Here is a 21,467-nt window from a genome sequence, read left to right on the forward strand (position 1 = left end):
GACCGCAGCGCATCAGCCTAGTGCTGATGCGCTGTGTCTCTGTCCCGGCCGGCTCCACTGAGCATGCGCGGGATCTCGCAAGTATCGCGAGATCCCCGCGTGGAGCCCTGGAGCCGGCAGCAGGGACAGCGCTGTCCCTGCTGTGGAGATAGGGCAGCGCCAGGTTGTAGCTGTTGATAACGACAGCTACAGCCGGCCGAACGGTCATGCGTTATGACCGTTCGTACATGGCCCTGCCGCTCGGCGCTGCTATCTTGTAGATAGCAGCGCCGATAATGACAGGGGCGCTATGCATCGGGGAGAAGCGGTATCAGCGCACATAACATGCGCTGATACCGTTTCTGGGCTTCGTACATCTACCCCAATTATTGTTATATACAGCAGGGCTCGACAAATACCATTGCGATGGCGGCTAAAGTTGGGTACACACCATACAATATATTACCATGACGTGGATCGGAACAATATATTGTACACATTGTATAGTGGGCCTGATTCAGACCCGCTCGCAAGCGCATATCGCTCGCAAGCGGGTCGACGGTGCGCCAGTGCGCACGCGCGGCGTGCGCGAGCCCCAGAGCGAGCGCAAAAAGCACTCGCTCTGGGGCTCACTACAAAAGGGGCAGCTGTCAATGTTGATCGACAGCTCGCCCCATTTTGTAGGTGTGGCGGGGGGGTGGCTTCACAAACTGAGGCGTTCCCAAGCGAACACCTGCCGTTTGTGGGCGGCCCCACTGACATCACCAGTGATGTCAGTGGGAGAGCTTCCGGCTCTGAGGCTTGCGGCAACGAGACCCTACCGCAAGGGTCTCGTCGCAAGCTCGATGGTCGCGATGGTCTTGACCATCGCGACCATCATCCTGGCCGCTCGCAATAGGCGTGGGTGGTCCAAAAAAAAAAAAGCCCTGATTCAGAGCGAGCACTCTTTCAGAGTGTTCGTCTCTGAATCAGGCCCAGTGTGTACGCCCGATCCAATATTCCTGGTATTAGCACATCTTCCTGCTGCCTCTCCACGATGCTTTCTGGTTGCAATCCCTCGGTGATCCTCCTGGAGATTCCTGCAGCTAAGGGGCAAAGCTAAGGGGTGTCTATGGGGGTAGGGGAGCTTCGTGCAATCACTGGATAGAGAAGACTCAGGGATCTATTATTACCTGTGCAAGGAATTTCAAATATATTGGACTCTCTCATTGACTCCAGGGAGCACCACCAGCAAATCATACACTATAAAGAAGGTTTATTATCTCACTAATGATTCTTTACTGTTGGTATATGTAATACATGACTTTGTGTCCTGTGCAGAATCTTCCCCAAATATCCCCTTCCCCTAATTTTTGAAAATCTATTATCACCCTGCATATTGCTCTGGCTCAGCGTGTCACATTTACACAGTGCCATTTTGCCGGCAGAACATTTTAAATGGAAGAGCACAATGGAAATATATTGGAGCCCAGACACTGCACTGTGGGCCTGATTCAGACCCGCTCGCGAGCGCTGAGCGCTCGCAAGCGGGTCGATGTTGCCCAAGTGCGCATGCGCACGACGGAGGTGGCTCCGTCGTGCGCATGCGCGAGACCCGAATAACGATGGCCAAGCCGTCGTTATGGGTCTCGCACCAAAGGGGGCATGCTGTCGATGGTGATTGACAGCACGCCCCCTTTGGTGGGCAAGCCGGGGGCGTGGCTGCCCAGACGGAGGCATTCCCATGGGAATGCCTACCGTCTGGGGCTGGCCCCACTGACATCACTAGTGATGTCAGTGGGAGTGCTTTTGGCTCTGATAGAGCCAAAAGCACTCCAGGGCTTGCGGCAGCGAGACCATCGCGACCATCATTTTGGCCGCTCGCTATAGCTGTGGGTGGTCACTCACAGCTATGCGAGCGGCCAGGAGGCCGCACCAAAAAGTAGGAGGGCCCTGATTCATAGCGAGCGCTCTGTCAGAGCGTCCGGCCCTGAATCTGGGCCTGTGTCTATGAATGCTCTGTAAGTAACAGTTGGAAAATCATCATCAGTTATAGCAGATTCAGAAGATGTTGCTTTTTACCATGTTGTGATTTCAACAGTTGAATAAAGATAGACTTATTATAGAGAATATAGCCTGTAGCCTAACTCTCTTGGACGGGTGTGGTATAAGAGACAGACAGTAATTAGTTAGACAAGGTCTAGATAGACACCAGATGTTAGACAGTTAATAGTGAAAAATGTTAGACACAAACAAAAGTCAGACACACTAAAGATAGACATGTAAAAAGTTTGACAGGTACAAAAGGTCCACAGGGTCAAAAGTTCAACATGAAAATGGTCGACACAAACATGGTCGACAATTATTTTTTTTGTGTTTTAGCCCTAATCTTCACCCTAACCCTCCCCTTGGTGCCTAACCCTAACCGTCTGAATAAGTGCCTAACCCTAACCGTGGGGGTAAGTGCCTAACCCTCCAGTAAGTGCCTAACCCTAACCCTCCCCTTGGAGCCTAACCCTAACCGTCTGGATAAGTGCCTAACCCTAAAAGTGGGGGTAAGTGCCTAACCCTAACCCTCCAGTAAGTGCCTAACCCTAAACAACAAACAAATAAAATGGGTCGACCACTTTTGTGTCGATCTTTTTCATGTTGAACTTTTGACCCGGTCGATTTTTGTACCTGTCGACCTTTTTACATGTCTACCTTTAGTGTGTCTGACTTTTGTCTGTGTCGAACTTTTATCCTTGTCTAACTATTAACTGTCTAACATCTGGTGTCTATCTAGACATTGTCGAACTAATTACTGTCTGTCTATAGTCCGGAACCCCTCTTGGACAGTGTATATATATATATTCACCATTTTCAGGATTGGAGTTACAGAGGAAATTCTTTGACTCTGCACACAAATTTTATGGAAACTATGGTTGTGATACTTATGCGAGATTCAGGCACATCTTGGGCTTGATTCAGAGGTGGACGCAAATCGGGACTGTGCTGCGTCTTCAGTTACAGCGGATCTGAGAAGATATGCAAATGCTGCAGGAGCCGTCTTTTGTAAAGAGACGCACACTGGTGGCTTCTCAGATCCGCTGCTTGCTTCCGAAGACGAGCATTGGATGAACCTCCGTCGCATCATCGGACTATTGAGCAACTCTATGGTTGCTCAGAATGTTCATCGCAACAGAGAGGCCAGAAATGTGTCCGAAGATGAAGTATCTGGCTGCGTCAAGCCGACAAAACGGTGGTAACATGCCTGCATCTAAGGGGTCTATATACTAAGCCTTAGAGAGAGATAAAGTGGATGGAGCTAAAGTACCAACCAATCAGCTCCTGTCATTTTTCAAACTAAGAGGTCTATGTACTAAGCCTTGGAGAGAGATAAAGTTGACAGATATAAAGTACCAACCAATCAGCTCCTAACTCATTTTTCAAATACAGCTCCTAACTGTCACTTTATAGGCTATATTTGAAAAATGACAATCAGGAGCCGATTGGTTGGTACTTTATCTCCGTCAACCTTATCTCTCTCCAAGGCTTAGAAAATAGACCCCCTAAGCCTCGGCGAGAGATAAAGTGGATGGACATAAAGTACCAACCCATCAGCTCCTGTCATTTTTCAAACACAGCCTATAAAGTGACAGTTAATAGCCAATTGATTGGTAATTTATTTCTATCCAATTTATCTCTTCCCAAGGTTTAGTACATAGAACCCTAAGTCCCTACTCCCTGTTACCCCCCCTACACGGTCGCTGGCTATCAATTAAACTGCACCTAAATCAACACTTCGGCCGCATCGCAAGACATCGCAGCATATGCGCAGTGCGGATCTGATGCATGCGCAGTAGACAAAACATCGGACATTTACGAAGCAAATCTGCATCCACCTTTGAATCAGGCCCCTAGTTTCAGCACATTTTTCTTTAAACCCACCAATCGCCAGTTTAGTAGCAAGCATTAGCCACAAGTGTAGAATATATACTATGCACTTTAAAACTATCCACAGTTGGTAGGTCTGACTTGAAAGCTAAATCCACTAGTTAATATTAAGGGAGCTTTTACTGTGCACCCCGCATCCAAACACTGCCCATATAGTTTGGGCAGAATTCCAGCATGGGGCAAAATGGCATGTGACTCCATTGAGACCCAAAGCAGGGCGGAGCACATAGCTACACCCCCTTTTTGTGCATGCTGTCCGAAGACCCCCTCCCAAATGTTTGTTGGTGTGGTCATATGTACACTAGTGACGTGTGGTGAGGTCAATGGCTGGGGAGGCACTGGCTGATTAACCTCCCCACCTGAAAAAAAAAAACAGCATAGGGTTCCCCCTATCCAGGCTGAACCAACCAGGGGGATAATGCCAAAGAAGGGGGTACACTCAGTGTGGGGTCCCTCTGCCATCACATTAACCATGCCTGAACTAGACAGCCCAGGGCTGGAATTCCTCAGAAAGTGGGGATCCCAAAAAAATAAAACAGGGTCCCCTCACCTAAGCAACAACCAACACTGGGCTGAAAGCACGATATGTCCTGCACCCCTGGTGGCCGTGGGTGCGGGGTTCATGGTATGATAATGTTGTTCTTTACAGATGGCCTACAGGTCCCAGCAAGCCTGTCCCCACATGCTGGCACTTGGAGAATCACAAGTGCCCGCTGTCACCTGTAGTCCGCCTGTAAAGAAAATATTAAAATAAATACAAGACACTTGGGGCCGTATTCAATTACCCGCGATAATTTCACTGCCGTCGTCAGAATCTATTTTCTGCCTACATCGCATGTTTTGGTGGCGGAAACTTATCGGGCAGGGACCACATATCCCCGTATTCAATTCCAAAGGACGCGGAAACGTGTCCCGGCGAAACGCAAACAGGTGAAAAGTGCTGTCAGATTTGGGGAAATCAGCCTGACACCCCCCAAAAGATGCACTAACATTGGGGATCATGGATGATACCCCCGAATAGACCAGCTGAAGCTATTTGGGGTACTTAAATGCTCTCATTAGTTGCTAATTAGTGTCTTTGCACAAGTGATGAAGAACAGCATTTAGCAGGTTTTTTTGGAGAAAATAACTAGTCCCAGCAAATTTGGGGTACATGGACATGGCAGCAAGCATGGTTAAAATTTGCAAGAGTGAGGTCTTAAAAAGCATGAAAAACGCACCTTCAGCAAACATCTGCAATCAAAAAAACACCTCCCCCATACTTGCAGACCCCCCCAAAGTCTATTTCACTAGTTTTTAAGTTTGTACCCCAACTTTGTACTTTTTTGCCCCCTTTTTGTAAAGTAATTTTTTGGGGTGTCCATTTAATTTTTTCTGAGCTTTTTTATGCAGTTTACCTTTGGGGACCTGTCCTAAGGGTGCAGGGTTGTTTCCCCACCTTTTTACCACAAAACCGCAATTCAGCACTTTTTTGTGCCTGCTATTCATAGGCGAAACTTTTCCACCGAGTACATTGCATTGCGTTTTCGCACCGGCGAAAAGTCACAACAATTGAATACGGGGAGAGGTTTCCGCTGGCGAAATGACGTAATCTGAGAAACATTTTCGCCGAAGAAGACTTTTCGGTGCTAATTGAATACGACCCTTAATGTTTTAATTAAACCTGGGGGCTGAGGCCTTTAAGCTCTTTTGAATGGCTGCCGTCTCCCCAGGGCTTTCGAAGTCTTCTGTCTTTGGGAGCTCTTGCACGCTCCTTTCCCGCTGGCGGACTGCCAGCCGCTGCCTCGCACTGGCTTATATGAGCCAGAAGGAGGGGGTGGGGCAATGATGCGGCAAGCCATGATTGGCTCGCGGCGGCCATGTTGAATTTCAAGAAATGCTGCTGAGGCGCCATTTTTAGAATTGGAACCACTGCCAAACTCTGCACAATGGCTGGTATGGACTGGATACTCTCTAACGATACTAACTTTAAACCTCTGAACAATCCTGCCTATACCTTCTAAACCTTTATACGCTCCTGCCTATACCTTCTAAGTTGACGCTATTTGCGTACGCAGTCATACAGTAAAATAAAAACCTTCAGACATTGAAATGTGTTTCCAACGCACAAAGTGTAATATTCAACATAAAAACAGTAGGTTACACGCTGTGATCTAAAGACAATTTAGCGCAAAGAAATTATACAGACCCAAGGTACAGTTATACATACGCACACGTACTGGGACCAGTTACCGGCATCCATAAGAAACCTCCATCAACAGCATCAGCATGAAGACTACAGATTGGAGTCGGTACGCACATTTATACTCTTACAGGGATAAGCAACACAATAGAAGAGTGTGGCATGGTTCCATTGGTTCCCAGTATGCGTGCATGTGTTACAGGATATTTAACAGGTTAATTCAAATGGACATAGATCAGCCTCCGACAGCCTTTTGTCTCCTTTTTCCCGCCACATGCAAATCTAAGCTGTTAATATTACAAAGTACATTTTAGTGTTTTAATTCTCTACAGTCCATAAGTTGAGAATGCATGTTGCGATCTTCTCACCGGTGACACCGGAAAGCTGTTGAGACAGAGTAGATCAGTACAACACCAAATACAGTTTGCTTATCATGTACTAAACCTTAGTTGCAGAAAACAGTCATTTCTTTACATGCTGGCATCGTGATTGTATTGAATAATAATAATCCTTTTGCGCTACGGAACTATTGCTTTAAGGGAGAACGACACTAAATAGCGTTGTGCGTCTGTGGGGTACTTAGCGAGCAACACTAGGCTGGAAAGGTATCTCTGAGTGTATGGGACCAAAGGCCTGATTCAGAGCCGGATGCTATTTGCGGACGGTCGTTCTAAAAAAGGGGCTGGATATTTAAATTGAGCGCTCGCTCTTTCCGGTGTGTTGACGCCTCTATGTCTGAGCGAGTGTTTGAAAAATGCGCTTGCTATTTTGTAAAGACGCCCCTTTGCCGTTCGCATCACATGTCATATCCGGTATTTATTAGATTAATCGGGAACATCGAAAGGCATCTGAACGGCTCGCAGTGGTTGTGGTAGGATTTTCTTACCGCTGTCACTGCGAGCAGTTCAGGCTAAAAGACAACCAAGTGACGTGGTCAATGACGCTCCTTTACTAATTATGCACTCCCACTAAACGCCCTTTTGACCATTAGGCATGCCTGCGTTCGGATCTCCACTCCCCCGTTTTCAAGTACCTTCCCCTGTTACCACCCACAAACGGTACATTCTGTCAATCAAATTAGCAGCCCCTCGCTGTTTTACGAGCGCACGATTTCCGACCACAATGACTGGTTTGTGCATGCGCATTACGACCCATACGCATGCGCAGTTGTGCGAACATCGCTCAGAGCGAACGAGTGGCCGCTTACGAGCAGCTCTGAATCAGGCCCTAAGTCGGTATTGGTTGTGTAGGGATCGTTAAAAAGCTGAACGTGCTAATAATTAGCTATTTTGCGTGTATGTTAATGTGAATGCAGGGAAAACACCACTAATTTGCTACTTTTTAGTGCTGTTCATATTTAAGTCTGTGGTGATTTTAATGTGTTGGAAAGTCATTTCTAATGTATGTCAGACACCGTCGGTATGTGTTTGGGGAATATTGTTAAAAAGCTACTTATTAGCAATTTTGCGTTGTGTTTTGTGTACTATGTGGTTTTGACAAAATGGTGCTGTGTGACCTATTTCTAGGATGGAGTCTTGTTGCCATTCGCAAGACGGCGTCGTTCCGATCTAATTTTAAAACTGATTCTGTCTCAGCCAATTATCCAGCTTCGACAGTCCACCCTTTGATAGCAACCAACATGCTATCATACACTGGTCTTACATTTATTTTAGACTTACATTTTGACATATTATTTTAATGTTATAGTATGGGATGGCACACGGTGGTTCTTAAACCATCAATAACGTGTCTCTAGGAGGGGACATAAAACTACCTTTATACGCACACCGCGGATCCTGGAGGATCATGGGAAAGGTGTGGGAATGCACCTATCCTATAAAGGAAGTCTTGTGGGCGAGACAGGGGCTTACATTATTTGAGGTGTTTTTAGGATAACATTTTAATAATACATTTTATGCATGTCTAAACATAATACATTATATGATGGTATTTCCGAGTTCAGGATTGTAATGCAGTTTTACATTTACCTCAGTATTCATATTGTCATTACTGACCACCATCATAATTTAGTTCTTCCGGTTTACCTTATTTTTACATCTTCCACACTTCAACACAGTAGGAACACACCTGACACATATGCCAATTACTATGATGACAACCAGTATGAGGATCAGGAGTTTACCTATGTTTGCAATCATTTCCTGGACCCACTCTCCTAGGCCTAAGAATCATTTTGCTGGGTTCAACCATGAAACCCATTCCTCTACCTTCTCCTCTACTTCAGCCACTGAAGCCTTATGGTTCTTTCGAAATTCCCATTTTAGCTGCAGAATTTCATCCATCTTTCAGTCTATCACCTCCTTGGGGTCGCTGGTATCATTCGTGACATAAGTGCAACACTTCACTCCAAATTGGGTGGTCAAAGTTACGCAGTACCCTCCAGTGACAGCTGTTAAATAATTTAATACTAGTCTGTGTTGCACCATTTCTTTCTTGTACGCTTGTAATTCCCTACCTGTATACCTGAAGGTGTCATCATACATCTCGGTGATATTATCTATCAATTTAGCAAGATTTTGGATATGTCTAAAATTTAGTGTACCCCGAGTGATCCTGGTCGGATCCAATATTACTAGAACTTGAAAGCCAGTTGTCTCACTAATTAACTGTGTGGGTTTATATACATCACCAGGTATCATATTTATTTTGCCTCTGTGTTCATACTGCGTGTGAAGATATGGTGATGGTGTTTTTATGAATGCCAAGCATTTCAACATGTGTGAGGGTCATAACCTCTGGAATATTCTTCCCAAATAACATAACAATTACGGTACTAAGATTGGTCAGACACTCCCCTGATTTGGCATAGTACTCCTCCTCTCGACTCCACTTCATTGATATCACTATCAGCTCCCCTCTCCGTCCTCTGTCCTCCATCACAGAAACTGGATATCCCCAACCAGATCATCACGACATAAACTCTGGAAGAAAGAACTAGGATGACCACAGCAGACCAATCCATTGCTGGAAGCACTGATCTACACATTTCTTTAGCTCAGGTATCTCACCGCACCTTTTAACCCTCCCGGAACAGGCTCGCAATCGACAGGTTCACGTTATCTGCCTCGACTCCGCCCCGTATCTCCACCGGTTGGTTGACCTTTCTACAGTGAGAGGAATGGACCCAGGTATCTCTCTCGGCCACCTTCAGCGAACACCTGATACGGACCTTCCCACCGATCTACCAGACAACCTGAGTGTAAGAAATTTTGGATTATAACAAATTCTCCAGATATGACATCATGACAATTTGCTTCCGGCATATCAGGTGACAACAATTTCAGTTTCTGCTGCTGCTGCTGTTTTAACTGCTTACTCATTGATATAAGATACTTTACAGTTACCTCGTTGTTACCTTTTGAATCTTCCTGCGGACTTATAATCAAATGAGGTTGTCTACCAAACAGTATTTCAAAGGGGGACATATTTAGAGGGGGCCTTGGGGTGGTCCTGGTGCTACTATTACTCATCAACTTACACATGCTTCTGGATGACACTTGTGAAATGAGTATCCCTACTCTAGGGATACTGTATCTGCATACAACCTTCTGTACAATTGAACCCTGTTATTAATAGCTACTGCTCTAGGTAGTGTCTCAGCCCCTGGATTTGGACAGTTTCCCAAGTACTTGACCTTAGCCTGGCATGGCTGCAATTTTTCCTTAGCAACCTTGTGTCCTATGTGTGAGAGATGAAGCACAACAGTTTAGTATAATTTAAACAGGGCATAAATGAAACAGGGCACAACAATAAATCGTCCTTATATTGTATCAGAACACATCCATTGGCAGGTTGAAAAGATTGTAAACAGTCGTATAAGGCCTGGGAGAAGATACTGGGGTTGTCTATGAACCCATGGGACACTCGTGTCCATGTGTGGTGAAAGCAAAAAGATACTGACACTCAAGATGTTAGGACACAGGGAAGAAAGCAGAACAGAGATTGGGTATCAGTTACATCAATTACCATTACCGGTTTTTCCCGTCAACCTGTCTATCTGTAGACCACAGGTATGACCCGACTCCTAGCGTTGGCTCCCGCTCTCCAATAAAGCATTAATAGCCACAATTGGAGCTGGTACCTGTTGGACATTTGCTGGTCTCTGTGTATATCCTTTATGGGGATATCCAGGTACTCCCTGGTTAGGGGGTCCTACCCTCTTTGCCGTACAATTCTTACATGTCCTGGCTGGTTGCAATTAATACACTTTCGTGGGTGAAGTGGATGAAAGGATTGTTGTGTGGGTTGAGCAGGAGATAAAGGTGGTGGGTATGGGTAAGGATATTGAGGGAAAGGATATTGTGGGGGATATGGGGTTTGTGGATAGTATGGGACCTATGGCTGTGTATGATAAGTGGGGTAGGGCTGTGTTTGCAGTGGTGTGGAATTAGTGAGGACATGTAACTGTTCAGGTGCAGGTGTGGATGTGGGTGCAGGTGTGTCGGTTGGCTGTGATGTTACCGTCATTCCTTCTAGAGCTTGAATACTGACAGCCATTAGTTTCTCGCTCTGGGTCTCTCTCTTTTTAGAGATGTTTTTGTCATGTTCAATTGCAGATTCTATGAGGGTGTCTATTGTGACTCCCCTCCAGCCAGGCTGTGAGGTCTGAACCCGGGTCTTTAGGTTCTCTTTAAGACTATCCATGAGTATAGTGACAATCATTCCCCTGTGGTGAGTGCTATCTTTAATATCTTCTAACCCAGTGTACTGGGTGATAGCCTGCAGAGCCCGGTCACAATAATCTTCTGCAGATTCACTCTCCTTTTGTTTTATGGTGAAAATTTTGTTCCAGTTAACTACTACTGGAAAATATACCCCTTATTGAGTTACAATGCGGGAAATATTTCCTTGATTAATTTCGTCTGTTAAGGGAACATCTCCATCCAATACACAATCCATGACAAATTTTGTCATGTTGGTATTGCGTGGTAGACAAGCCCTTAACACCACTCGCCAATCTTTGTTGGTTGGCTCGTGAGAACTACCCAAAATTTCTCAAAAATCTTTGACATTTGGCTAATTCCTTTTTGGGATCGGGGAAAATCATTCATTATGGAATTTAGCTCCGCTCTTGTCCAAGGACAATGCATTACTACTTCCCTTGTGGGCACTACTCCGTTCGCATCCGCATTCCCATTCGGAACAGTTATTGTCCGGATGGGATGCAGAATGGCCGCACTGCTACTTTTGATCTTATTACCTGGCTGGGGGTTTAGTCTGTTACTGCTACGTATAGGATTAACATCTTCCTCTACGGGTGCAGTGTATGTTAACACTTCCTGTACTATCACTGATGGAGATGGCGGCACCACTTGTGATTGTCGTGGTGGAGCATCTAACATGTGTACAGCATGGGAAATGGCAGACATAACAATAGGCTCATCATCCACATCATAAACATTTTCCTTATGGTTACTTAAGAGAGGGTACAAATTACTTGTTACATTTTTATGGTTTTTTTTCAATAACTGTACCTGCACCTCCATCCACATAAGGTGGCGGTGGTGCGCGTGAACCGCTAGCAATACCTTCCGCAATGCTACCTTGCTGCACGTGCGCGCGATTTCGCGACTCGCACGCATTGCAATTTAGCGCCGCGGGTGTACTTTCTGGTAATGCGTTCACAACGCTAGTTTGCGTTGCTTGCATATTTTTAAACCATGCATCCGCTTCATGCTGCCACAATTTTAAACATTCATAATATTTTGCATTCTTATCAAAACTACCAATTCTGGGAAACGGTCTAACACTCTTCATCGTTATCTTAAACCATACGTCACAATACCTTATTGCATAAGCTCCGTACTTAGTATGCATAATACGACGGGCCGATCCAAGCGGCACTTCCATTAGCAGCACATCATTGTTTAACATCTCTATGTTAGACAATGCGTGGCTCCCATCTTGGGACAACTCCTACGTTTTTCAATAAAGATTTAAACTGGTGAAAGACAGGCAAGATACTTTCACTTACCTGCGGACGCCTTGGAAAAAGGGTGTATCCACGAACCCTATGGAAGACCTCTAGATGCCTCCACTCACCTATGGAAGGCCGCTTCCACGCAGCAATCCTTTTTTGATGTTTCAACCGCTAGGGGGAAACAAAGTACCCTTTGTTTTCCAGTTGATTTAGTCCATCCTCTCACCAGTTCACAATCAAAGTTTAGCCAAAACTATGCGGTTCAATTATAGTGCTCAAATAAGCCTAACAGATTATCACACACTGATTACTGAATACTATAATCACACTGGGAGCCGAACCCTAACAAAAATAACAACCCATACACCTGCCTTGTGGAAAGTAAATGGTAAGCTGCTACCGAGTCACTAGGCCGTTCATTACGCCTAGCACTTAAGGGTCCTACGATACCCTTAACATTTAGGTCCCGTGTTACACCCTAAACAAATACTCACAGTTACACACTTTTTTCCTGCGCAGAAAAATACACGTTAACCCAGTTATTGGCAACAATTGATAAAGTAATCTCAACGGCTTTGTTTTAAAACAAGTGGCAGCAAGACCAGAAATACGTATACGCTATTGTGCGACTAGTCGCACACACAATAATGCGACTACTACACAATCACATGACTGTTACCCTTAACTGCGTACGCAAAAATGCGACCCAGCCGTGCACGCAATACTGCGGCACCCCTTTTAGCATGAAATTCTATCAACAAAGGAAAACAAACTTTTTTCTTTCTTGTCCCTGGATTCTAATCAGTGTACCTTAACTTACACGATAACGAATAGCGATCTCTCAGCATCAAGTGGTTGCAGGTAAACCCTTTGATGAGAGATTGATAACCGTATATTTATCGTGTAAATTGGTGTCGTGACTTCACACGATGAGCCCCCAACTAACGATACTAACTTTAAACCTCTGAACAATCTGCCTATATCTTCTAAACCTTTATGCGCTCCTGCCTATACATTCTAAGTTGACGCTATTTGCGTACGCAGTCATACAGTAAAATAAAAACCTTCAGACATTGAAATGTGTTTCCAACGCACAAAGGGCCTGATTCAGAGCCGGTCGCTATTTGCGCTCGCTCGTCCAGAAAATAGGGGTGGCTATTCAAATAAACTGTTCGCTCTTTGCGGTCTGTTCACGCCTCTAGGTCTGAACGAGCGAACAAAACTTGCGGTCGTTTTTTGGGAAACTACGCCCCCTGGCCGCTCGCATCCTACGTCATGTCCGCTATTTATTAGATTAATCGAGTTACATCGAACAGGGTATGAGCTGCTCGCTATTCTTGTGGTTGGTTTTTGCTACCACAATTTTGCGAGCAGTTCTGGCTATAAAATAACCCAGTGACGTGGTCAATGACGCTGCTGTTTTAAATATGCACACCCATTTTGACCTTTAAGCACGCCTGCGATCGGATCTCCACTCCCCGTTTTCAAGCACCTTCCCCTGTTACCACCCACATACGCCTCATCCTGTCACTCAAATTAGCAGGCATTCGCTATTTTGCGAGCACATGAATTTCGGCCGCACTGACTGGTTCGCGCATGCGTATAACGATCCGTACGCATGCGCAGTTGGGCAAACATCGCTTGGAGCGAACGAGCTGCCACTTACGAGTGGCTCTGAATCAGGCCCAAAGTGTAATATTCAACATAAAAACAGTAGGTTACATGCTGTGATCTAAAGACAATTTAGCGCAAAGAAATTATACAGACCCAAGGTACAGTTATACATACGCACGCACACTGGGACCAGTTACCGGCATCCATAAGAAACCTCCATCAACAGCATCAGCATGAAGACTCCAGATTGGAGTCGGTACGCACATTTATACTCTTACAGGGATAAGCAACACAATAGAAGAGTGCGGCATGGTTCCATTGGTTCCCAGTATGCGTGCATCTGTCACAGGATATTTAACATGTTAATTCAAATGGACACAGATCAGCCTCCAACAGCCTTTTGTCTCCTTTTTCCCGCCGCATGCAAATCTAAGCTGTTAATATTACAAAGTACATTTTAGTGTTTTAATTCTCTACAGTCCATAAGTTGAGAATGCATGTTGCGATCTTCTCACCGGTGACACCGGAAAGCTGTTGAGACAGAGTAGATCAATACAACACCAAATACGGTTTGCTTATCATGTACTAAACCTTATTTGCAGGAAACAGTCATTTCTTTACATGCTGGCATTGTGATTGAATTGAATAATAATAACTCTTTTGCGCTACGGAACTATTGCTTTAAGTGTATGTATGCAAGGGAGAACGACACTAAATAGCTTTGTGCGTCTGGGGGTACTTAGCGAGCAACACTAGGCTGGAAAGGTATCTCTGAGTGTATGGGACTAGTCGGTATTGGTTGTGTAGGGATCGTTAAAAAGCTGAACGTGCTAATAATTAGCTATTTTGCGTTGTGCACTGTTTAACATCACGTGTATGTGTTAATGTGAATGCAGGGAAAACACCACTAATTTGCTACTTTTTAGTGCTGTTCATATTTAAATCTGTGGTGATTTTAATGTGTTGGAAAGTCATTTTTATGTATGTCAGACATGGTCGGTATGTGTTTGGGGAAGATTGTTAAAAAGCTGGCTATGCTACTTATTAGCAATTTTGCGTTGTGTTTTGTGTACTGTGTAGTTTTGACAAAATGGCGCTGTGTGACCTATTTCTAAGATGGAGTCTTGTCGCCATTCGCAAGATGGCGTCGCTCCGATCTAATTTTAAAACTGATTCTGTCTCAGCCAATTATCCAGCTTCAACATCTCGGATCCAGGCCTGCTGCCATGCCGACTAATGCTGGCCATACATGGGACGATTGATCACACAATTTGGGCAGTTTCTACAGGTTGGACAGACCAATCATTTGAAAATAGTTGCCCCACGCTCCAAAGGTGAGGGGGCGGGGCTAGGGCATGGGGTTAAAGGGAGGGGGGCATCTTTCGGCCCTGGGGGGCATGGGGGAGTTATGCCTGGTATCAAAATATTTTTGGCTTGGGGGGGTGGAGATACCTTAAAATGTTTTTTTACATATATACAGTGACACATGGGGAGGGGGGGTACTAAATTGGGCACCCATTGTCTCTGGGGGCCCTTCCACAGGCACCTACTACCACTAGGAGGGTGGGGGTTATTACTGGGGATCTCCTGACACTGGGGGGGGCTATTTTTGATGGGGGGTGGGACATTAAATTACAATGCGGGCCTATAGACAGGGGGATGCAAAACATCCCCTAGGTATTTTTTTCTTTACTAAAATATTTTTAAAAATAATATTTAAACTTAATTAAATTTACAAAACGACAATTTCTGTGCTGTTTTTACGAAACAAATTTGTCAGTTAAGTGTTTAAGGTACAGGAAAATTAACAAGGAATACAGAGACTGATTCAGACCCGCTCGCTAGGATGCGTTCGCACGCAGCCGTCAGCTGACAAAGTATGCAAACCCCGCGATCGCTAGCAAGACATTAGCAAGCCCACTGTGTCTTGCCGCCTGATCGCGGTATGTATCTAGACACCCACTTTCCCTTAGTAACACACGTCACCTCCAGGAAGTGTATGAAACAATCGGTAACGTACACAGCACTTGTGGCTGACCATATCCTCCCGCAAGCACTGAGTGCTGGAGTGTGTATTTCAGCCATGTGGCGTGTATGCTGACGATGCGTCTTAATTATGCACGCCCTTGAAACGGCGTTCAGACGCACAGACACGCCTGTGTTCGAACCACCACACCCCCGTTACCATCGACCACCCCGACACCACCCACAAATGGCACGACCTGTCACTCATGCTTGCGGAGTGTCTGTGTACAAGGGGCAATCGCAGTGACTGGTTCGCGCATGCACAGAGTTATACGCATGCGCACATTGCAAACATCGGCAGGCTATGTGCGAACGCAGCCTAACGAACGGGTCTGAATCAGGCCCTCAGCTCAAACTGAGCAAATAAACAAAGAATTGAGCTCAAAGTGAACAAATAAAATAAATGAGTAATAAATAGTACAAAGTAGACAAAATTAATAAAATAATTAGCTCAAGTCAGTATTTGGTTATATTGGGGCGGTTGGGCTCCGCATACCTTCCACCTTCTTGCAAATGCTTGAACAGTTTGGCAGATGGAGCAGGCAGCGCAGCTCATTGGAATGAGTCCAAGTCCATATATTGCCATAATGATGCACCTCTTCTTTTGAGGGAAGTATTTTTTACATGCATTCAGGGCCAGATTAAGGGGGGGGGGGGGGCGACAGGGGCGGTCGTCCCTGGTCCCACACTACTGCATGCAGCAGCACAGTCAGTGCTGCTGCATCAGCTTTTAACAGGGCGGTAGTGTGGACAGCACACAAGTGCCATCCGCACTACACAGCACAAACACACAGCCACCGTCAGACAGACTCTCATCGGCTGCTGCGCTGCGGCCCACTGCCGGAACCTCCGTCTTCCGGCTCCCGCAGTGGCTGTTGGGTGAGACGTCATGAGACGCCCCCACAAGCCTTAATCCGGCCCTGCATGCATTATTATCACACCCTCTGGATAGTGCCAAGGGTACACTTTCCAAATATCTTTTTTGGGTCACGTGGAGAACCTGTGGTGTGAACACATGCTTGTACATCTGGTTCTGACACCATTCTATATAGTGATACACAAATCCTACACTAACCTCTAGCTGACTTTGCAGGCATTAACACTCTTTGAGATTTACACTACTTTTTGTCATGTTCCCCATTGCCGGACTACTCTGCACCCGGCCGGCCCAGGAGTACTGGTGTAACCACAAAGAGGTCCCCTGGGTATTATGACTGAAGAAAAGTTTCAGAGAGAAGGTTCCAATGTCACATCCAAACCGCAGAGTGTGATAGGAGAGGATGCCTTGTCTGGGAACAGTCTGTTTCCTCCAAGGTGGGTCCACTTCAAGGACAGTGGGCCTGATTTACTATGTATCGCAACTGCGATCGTGGCTGCGATTACGTACGCAGTCTGACTATGATGATATGCTAATCCATTACGGTCTCTATGCCGTCGCTGCACTACATAAGGACGCCCACCTTACCTTACACACATCCATATTTAGCAAGCCTGCGGAACCATCCGTAACGTCGAGTACAATCAGAGCCTCACGTACATTTATACTTAATATAGTGCGCTTTATTAAATGCTTTAATTGCAGTGCGTCCAATATGTGTCTTTGACGCAGTGGAAAACTTACATTCTTCTAAATGTGTTTTGTTTTTTTTTAAAATGCAATAAGGTGCGGTTCATAAAATTTGCACTCTCACATACATGTATTGTTCTGGAGCAGATTTCATCCATGTTTTAGAGGTACGTTTAATAATCGCGGAGCAGCTAACTCGTTTATAAATGACTGTATAGTGCATTTTGCACATATGCAGACTGTGGGCCTGATTCAGAGCCGCTCGTAAGCGGCCGCTCGTTCGCTCCGAGCGATGTTTGCCCAACTGCGCATGCGTACGGATCGTTATACGCATGCGCGAACCAGTCAGTGCGGTCGAAATTCATGTGCTCGCAAAATAGCGAATGCCTGCTAATTTGAGTGACAGAATGAGGCGTATGTGGGTGGTAACAGGGGAAGGTGCTTGAAAAAGGGGAGTGGAGATCCGAATGCAGGCATGCTTAAAGGTCAAAACGGGCGTTTTATGGGTGTGCATAATTAAAACAGCAGCGTCATTGACCACATCACTGGGTTATTTTATAGCCAGAACTGCTCGCAAGATTGTGGTAGCAAAAACCAACCACAAGAATAGCGAGCAGTTCATCATACGCCGGTCGATGTACTCGATTAATCTAATAAATAGCGGACATGACGTAGGATGCGAGCGGCCAGGGGGCGTATTTATTTAAAAAACGACCGCAAGTTTTGTTCTCTCGTTCAGACCTAGAGGCGTGCACAGACCGCAAAGAGCGAACAGTTCATTTGAATAGCCACCCCTATTTTCTGGACGAGCGAGCGCTAATTGCGTCCGGCTCTGAATCAGGCCCTATGTTCTCAATGCTACTATAGAATGCAGTGCAGTGCCATATAGGAAAGAGCCCGTACATTAGACACATCAGGTGCTAAAAACAACATTTATCCCTAAGGGCTTATCCAGCCGTTGAGAGATGACAGAGCTGCAGGAGGAGGGCTGCCGCTGGCGAGAATGCCATGTAACAGTCCAAAGCCCGGCCCCCATTCCTCCCTATAGCCACCGGTGTCACGACCCGGGATGCGCAGCGCTGCCCACTCGACGCCGCTCAGACAACTCCGGAGGCCGGGAAAGCGTCTGATCTGATTACCGTCTGATTTATGAGAGCCAGTCCGAGCGTGCCGGCGGCCCCGCCCCCACTAAGCCACGCCCACGGCCAGGCCCCGCTCCCGGCTGGATTGTGTCGCTGTGTATGAGCCGCTCTCAGCAGTAGTCAGTTAGAGACTGTGAGGGACAAAGGAGTCGACGGAGTTACCCAGCAATGTCGTCTTCATCATCCTCCGAGCAGTATGAGGACGGGGAATACGAGAATCAACCCAAGAGGCTGAAAAGCGGCCAGGAGGACGGGGAGATAGACTACACCTCGGAAGAGCATGAGGGGGACTCAGCTGCTACACCCAGCATTGCCCGGGTCTCAGCCAGCCACGGGGTAATAATACATCCTGGGAATGGGATCCTCCCTTGTACATACAGCACACATGCACGTATCGTATACTCTCCCGAGCGTCCTCCTGTATGTAGCAGCACATACGTAGTGTCTAGTGCACACTGATCATTCTCCCCTGTATACATATATCTCCCGAGCATTCTTCTGCATATAGTAGCACATATATGTAGTATCTGGTGCATGCTAATCATTCTCCCCTGTATACATATATATCTCCCGAGCATTCTCCTGCATATAGTAGCACATACATGTAGTATCTGGTGCATGCAATGCATGCTGATCATTCTCCCCTGTATACAGAATATATACATATATATCTCCCTAGCATTCTCCTACATATAGTAGCACATACATGTAGTATCTGGTGCATGCAATGCATGCTGATCATTCTCCCCTGTATACAGAATACATACATATATCTCCCTAGCATCCTCCTACATATAGTAGCACATATATGTACTATCTGGTGCATGCAATGCATGCTGATCATTCTCCCCGGTATACAGAATATATACATATATATCTCCCTAGGATCCTCCTACATATAGTAGCACATACATGTAGTATCTGGTGCATGCAATGCATGCTGATCATTCTCCCCTATGTATAGAAATACAGTTATTATCATCCAGAGAGAGCTCCAGATTTGAGTCATTGTCCCTGGGAATGGATATATTTTTAATTTCATTATTGACCATGTATACAGTTATTTTTTATTTTATCTGCCCTTAGAAGCAGTTCTTACCATCTAATATTGTTTCCTGAGCTTTATAAATGGATGTTTACTGACGCAGAGTATTTAAAATGCATCGTGTTCAGGGAATATGTCTATAATGATGATTGTATCTTAGGTACACTTACTCTGTAGCAGTGTCCATGGAAACCATGTTGCAGCTGTGTAAAAGAACATACATGTACTAGTTCTATGGCATTGCTTGCTAGATGTTTTTCTGTGTAACATACACATGTAATGTCTATGGATAGGAGACCGTAGCACTCTCTGTATAACACATACAACAACGTGCAATAACTGCAGTGTAAGGCTGAACTGGTAGAACATGCATGCCTGTTGCCCTGTGCAATCTGCTGACTGTAATATTATTCATTCATGCATACTATATGCAACCAATTTATGAGCTGCAACACTTGTTTAATTGTCCTTACAGACATAATGACCTGTACAGACTTCTGCCATGTCATGATCAATTGTATGTCAGATTGGATAGGATTGCCTTGTTTTAGAACAAGTTTGTTCCAGCCGAGCTGGTAAGGTCAGTATCGCAGCAACGGTTACTGTGTACATTGCTTTTAGAGTAAACGATGCTCTTCGTGTATTTTAGCTAGGCTGTATTAAATACAATTCATGTGTCCTAACAGTTTGGAAATTAGGGCAGGGACTAATGCGGATGACAAATATTCTCTGTACAGCACTTTTATAATATGGTGGTGCCATATTAATTAACGATAATACTTCTACTCAGTGTCTGCGTATCTTAAGGCCCCCATACACTGTGCCTTTGCGAGGTGACGGGATCCGTCGTCCGACATATCTGGCGGTCCGTGCACTTGGTGCGATCGCGTGGCCGACCGCCCGATATGCCTGCTCCCCCTTCCCTCACCTGCATAGCAATCCATGGGATCGCACATCGCATCCCCTGATCGATTGATCCTGCCGAAAGATCAGGGGGTGCGATGTACGACCCCACAGGAGCGCGTTCTTCCTGACATCAGGGCCATACACAGTGCGATATAGCAGGCAAATTGCACCAATCAGTCGGATCGACTGCTTTATACCGCCATGTATGGGAGCCTTTAAAGACATTAATTTTTTTGGTACTTTTGAAAAGCATGTTTTAGAGCCATGAATTGTACATAATATAATAGTTGGCACTAGATCATGGAAAAAATTATAAGAAATCCATGGTTGTAGCTGCCTTGGTGTTGCTCAAACTGTGTTTGTCAATGGATAGTGTAAGAGCTATTTCACACACTCCGGTTTTGACCGGGCGGCAAAAAGCCGCCCGGTCTTCAGACTGGTGTAAAATCTAGTACATGCAGCAATTCAGCGCGTCCTTTCACACGGCACGGCCACGGCACGGTCGCCGTGTTATAGCCGGAAAAGTCTACTATGTAGGACGTCCCAGCACGCCAGTAGTGTGTAGGAAACAATGTTTCCTTTCACACACACTGGCTTCTGCCGGCCGGGCTTGTGCAGCAGTTACCGCTGCTGCTGCGCATGCCCAATAGGATAAAATAAATAAATAAAAACGGCTCAAAGCCGCTGCTTGTGAAAGGCACAGAGTGCCAGAAAAACCCCGGCCAGCTACCGCCCGGTTCTTGCCTGGCCGGCCACAACCGGAGTGTGTGAAATAGCTCTTATACTGAAAGAAATATTCAATTGGTATTGCACAAATATACACACTTTGCACATTAAGGGAGATTTTGCATGATTTTAAGGTACTGTATGTTTTTGCCTAATAAACTAAACATAAGCCGAGTACACCTTGCTGTCGGGCCGATATGCTTTTTCATAATGCCATATCGCCAACATCACTCAGTGTGTAAGCATGAGTGCGCGGTCGCTAGCGACGGTTGCCAGGTTTGATCTGCTGCATATCAAACCTAACGGTATCGCTAGCGGCCAGTGCATTGTTAATGCATAATGTAACGGTGATCGTTCTGTTGTTCATTAAAGTCGTCCAATGTGGACGCACAAATCACTGTTCTGATGTTGGAACGAATGACCAT

The 21,467-nt window shown here is 45.6% G+C and overlaps 1 protein-coding gene across 1 annotated transcript in view; it reads left to right on the forward strand.

Moving 5' to 3' along the window:
- The first annotated feature begins 18,275 nt into the window (after positions 1-18,275).
- HNRNPLL (heterogeneous nuclear ribonucleoprotein L like) overlaps positions 18,276-21,467 on the forward strand; it is a 49,730-nt gene continuing 46,538 nt past the window's right edge. The window contains exon 1 of the mRNA XM_088477427.1: positions 18,276-18,701. Within this exon, the coding sequence (XP_088333553.1) occupies positions 18,534-18,701 (168 nt within the window). The 5' untranslated portion in view covers positions 18,276-18,533. The remainder of the gene's footprint in view (positions 18,702-21,467) is intronic.

Source organism: Taudactylus pleione, unplaced genomic scaffold (assembly GCF_031769625.1).
Source record: "Taudactylus pleione unplaced genomic scaffold, aTauple2 ptg000201l, whole genome shotgun sequence".
Taxonomy (NCBI): domain Eukaryota; kingdom Metazoa; phylum Chordata; class Amphibia; order Anura; family Myobatrachidae; genus Taudactylus; species Taudactylus pleione.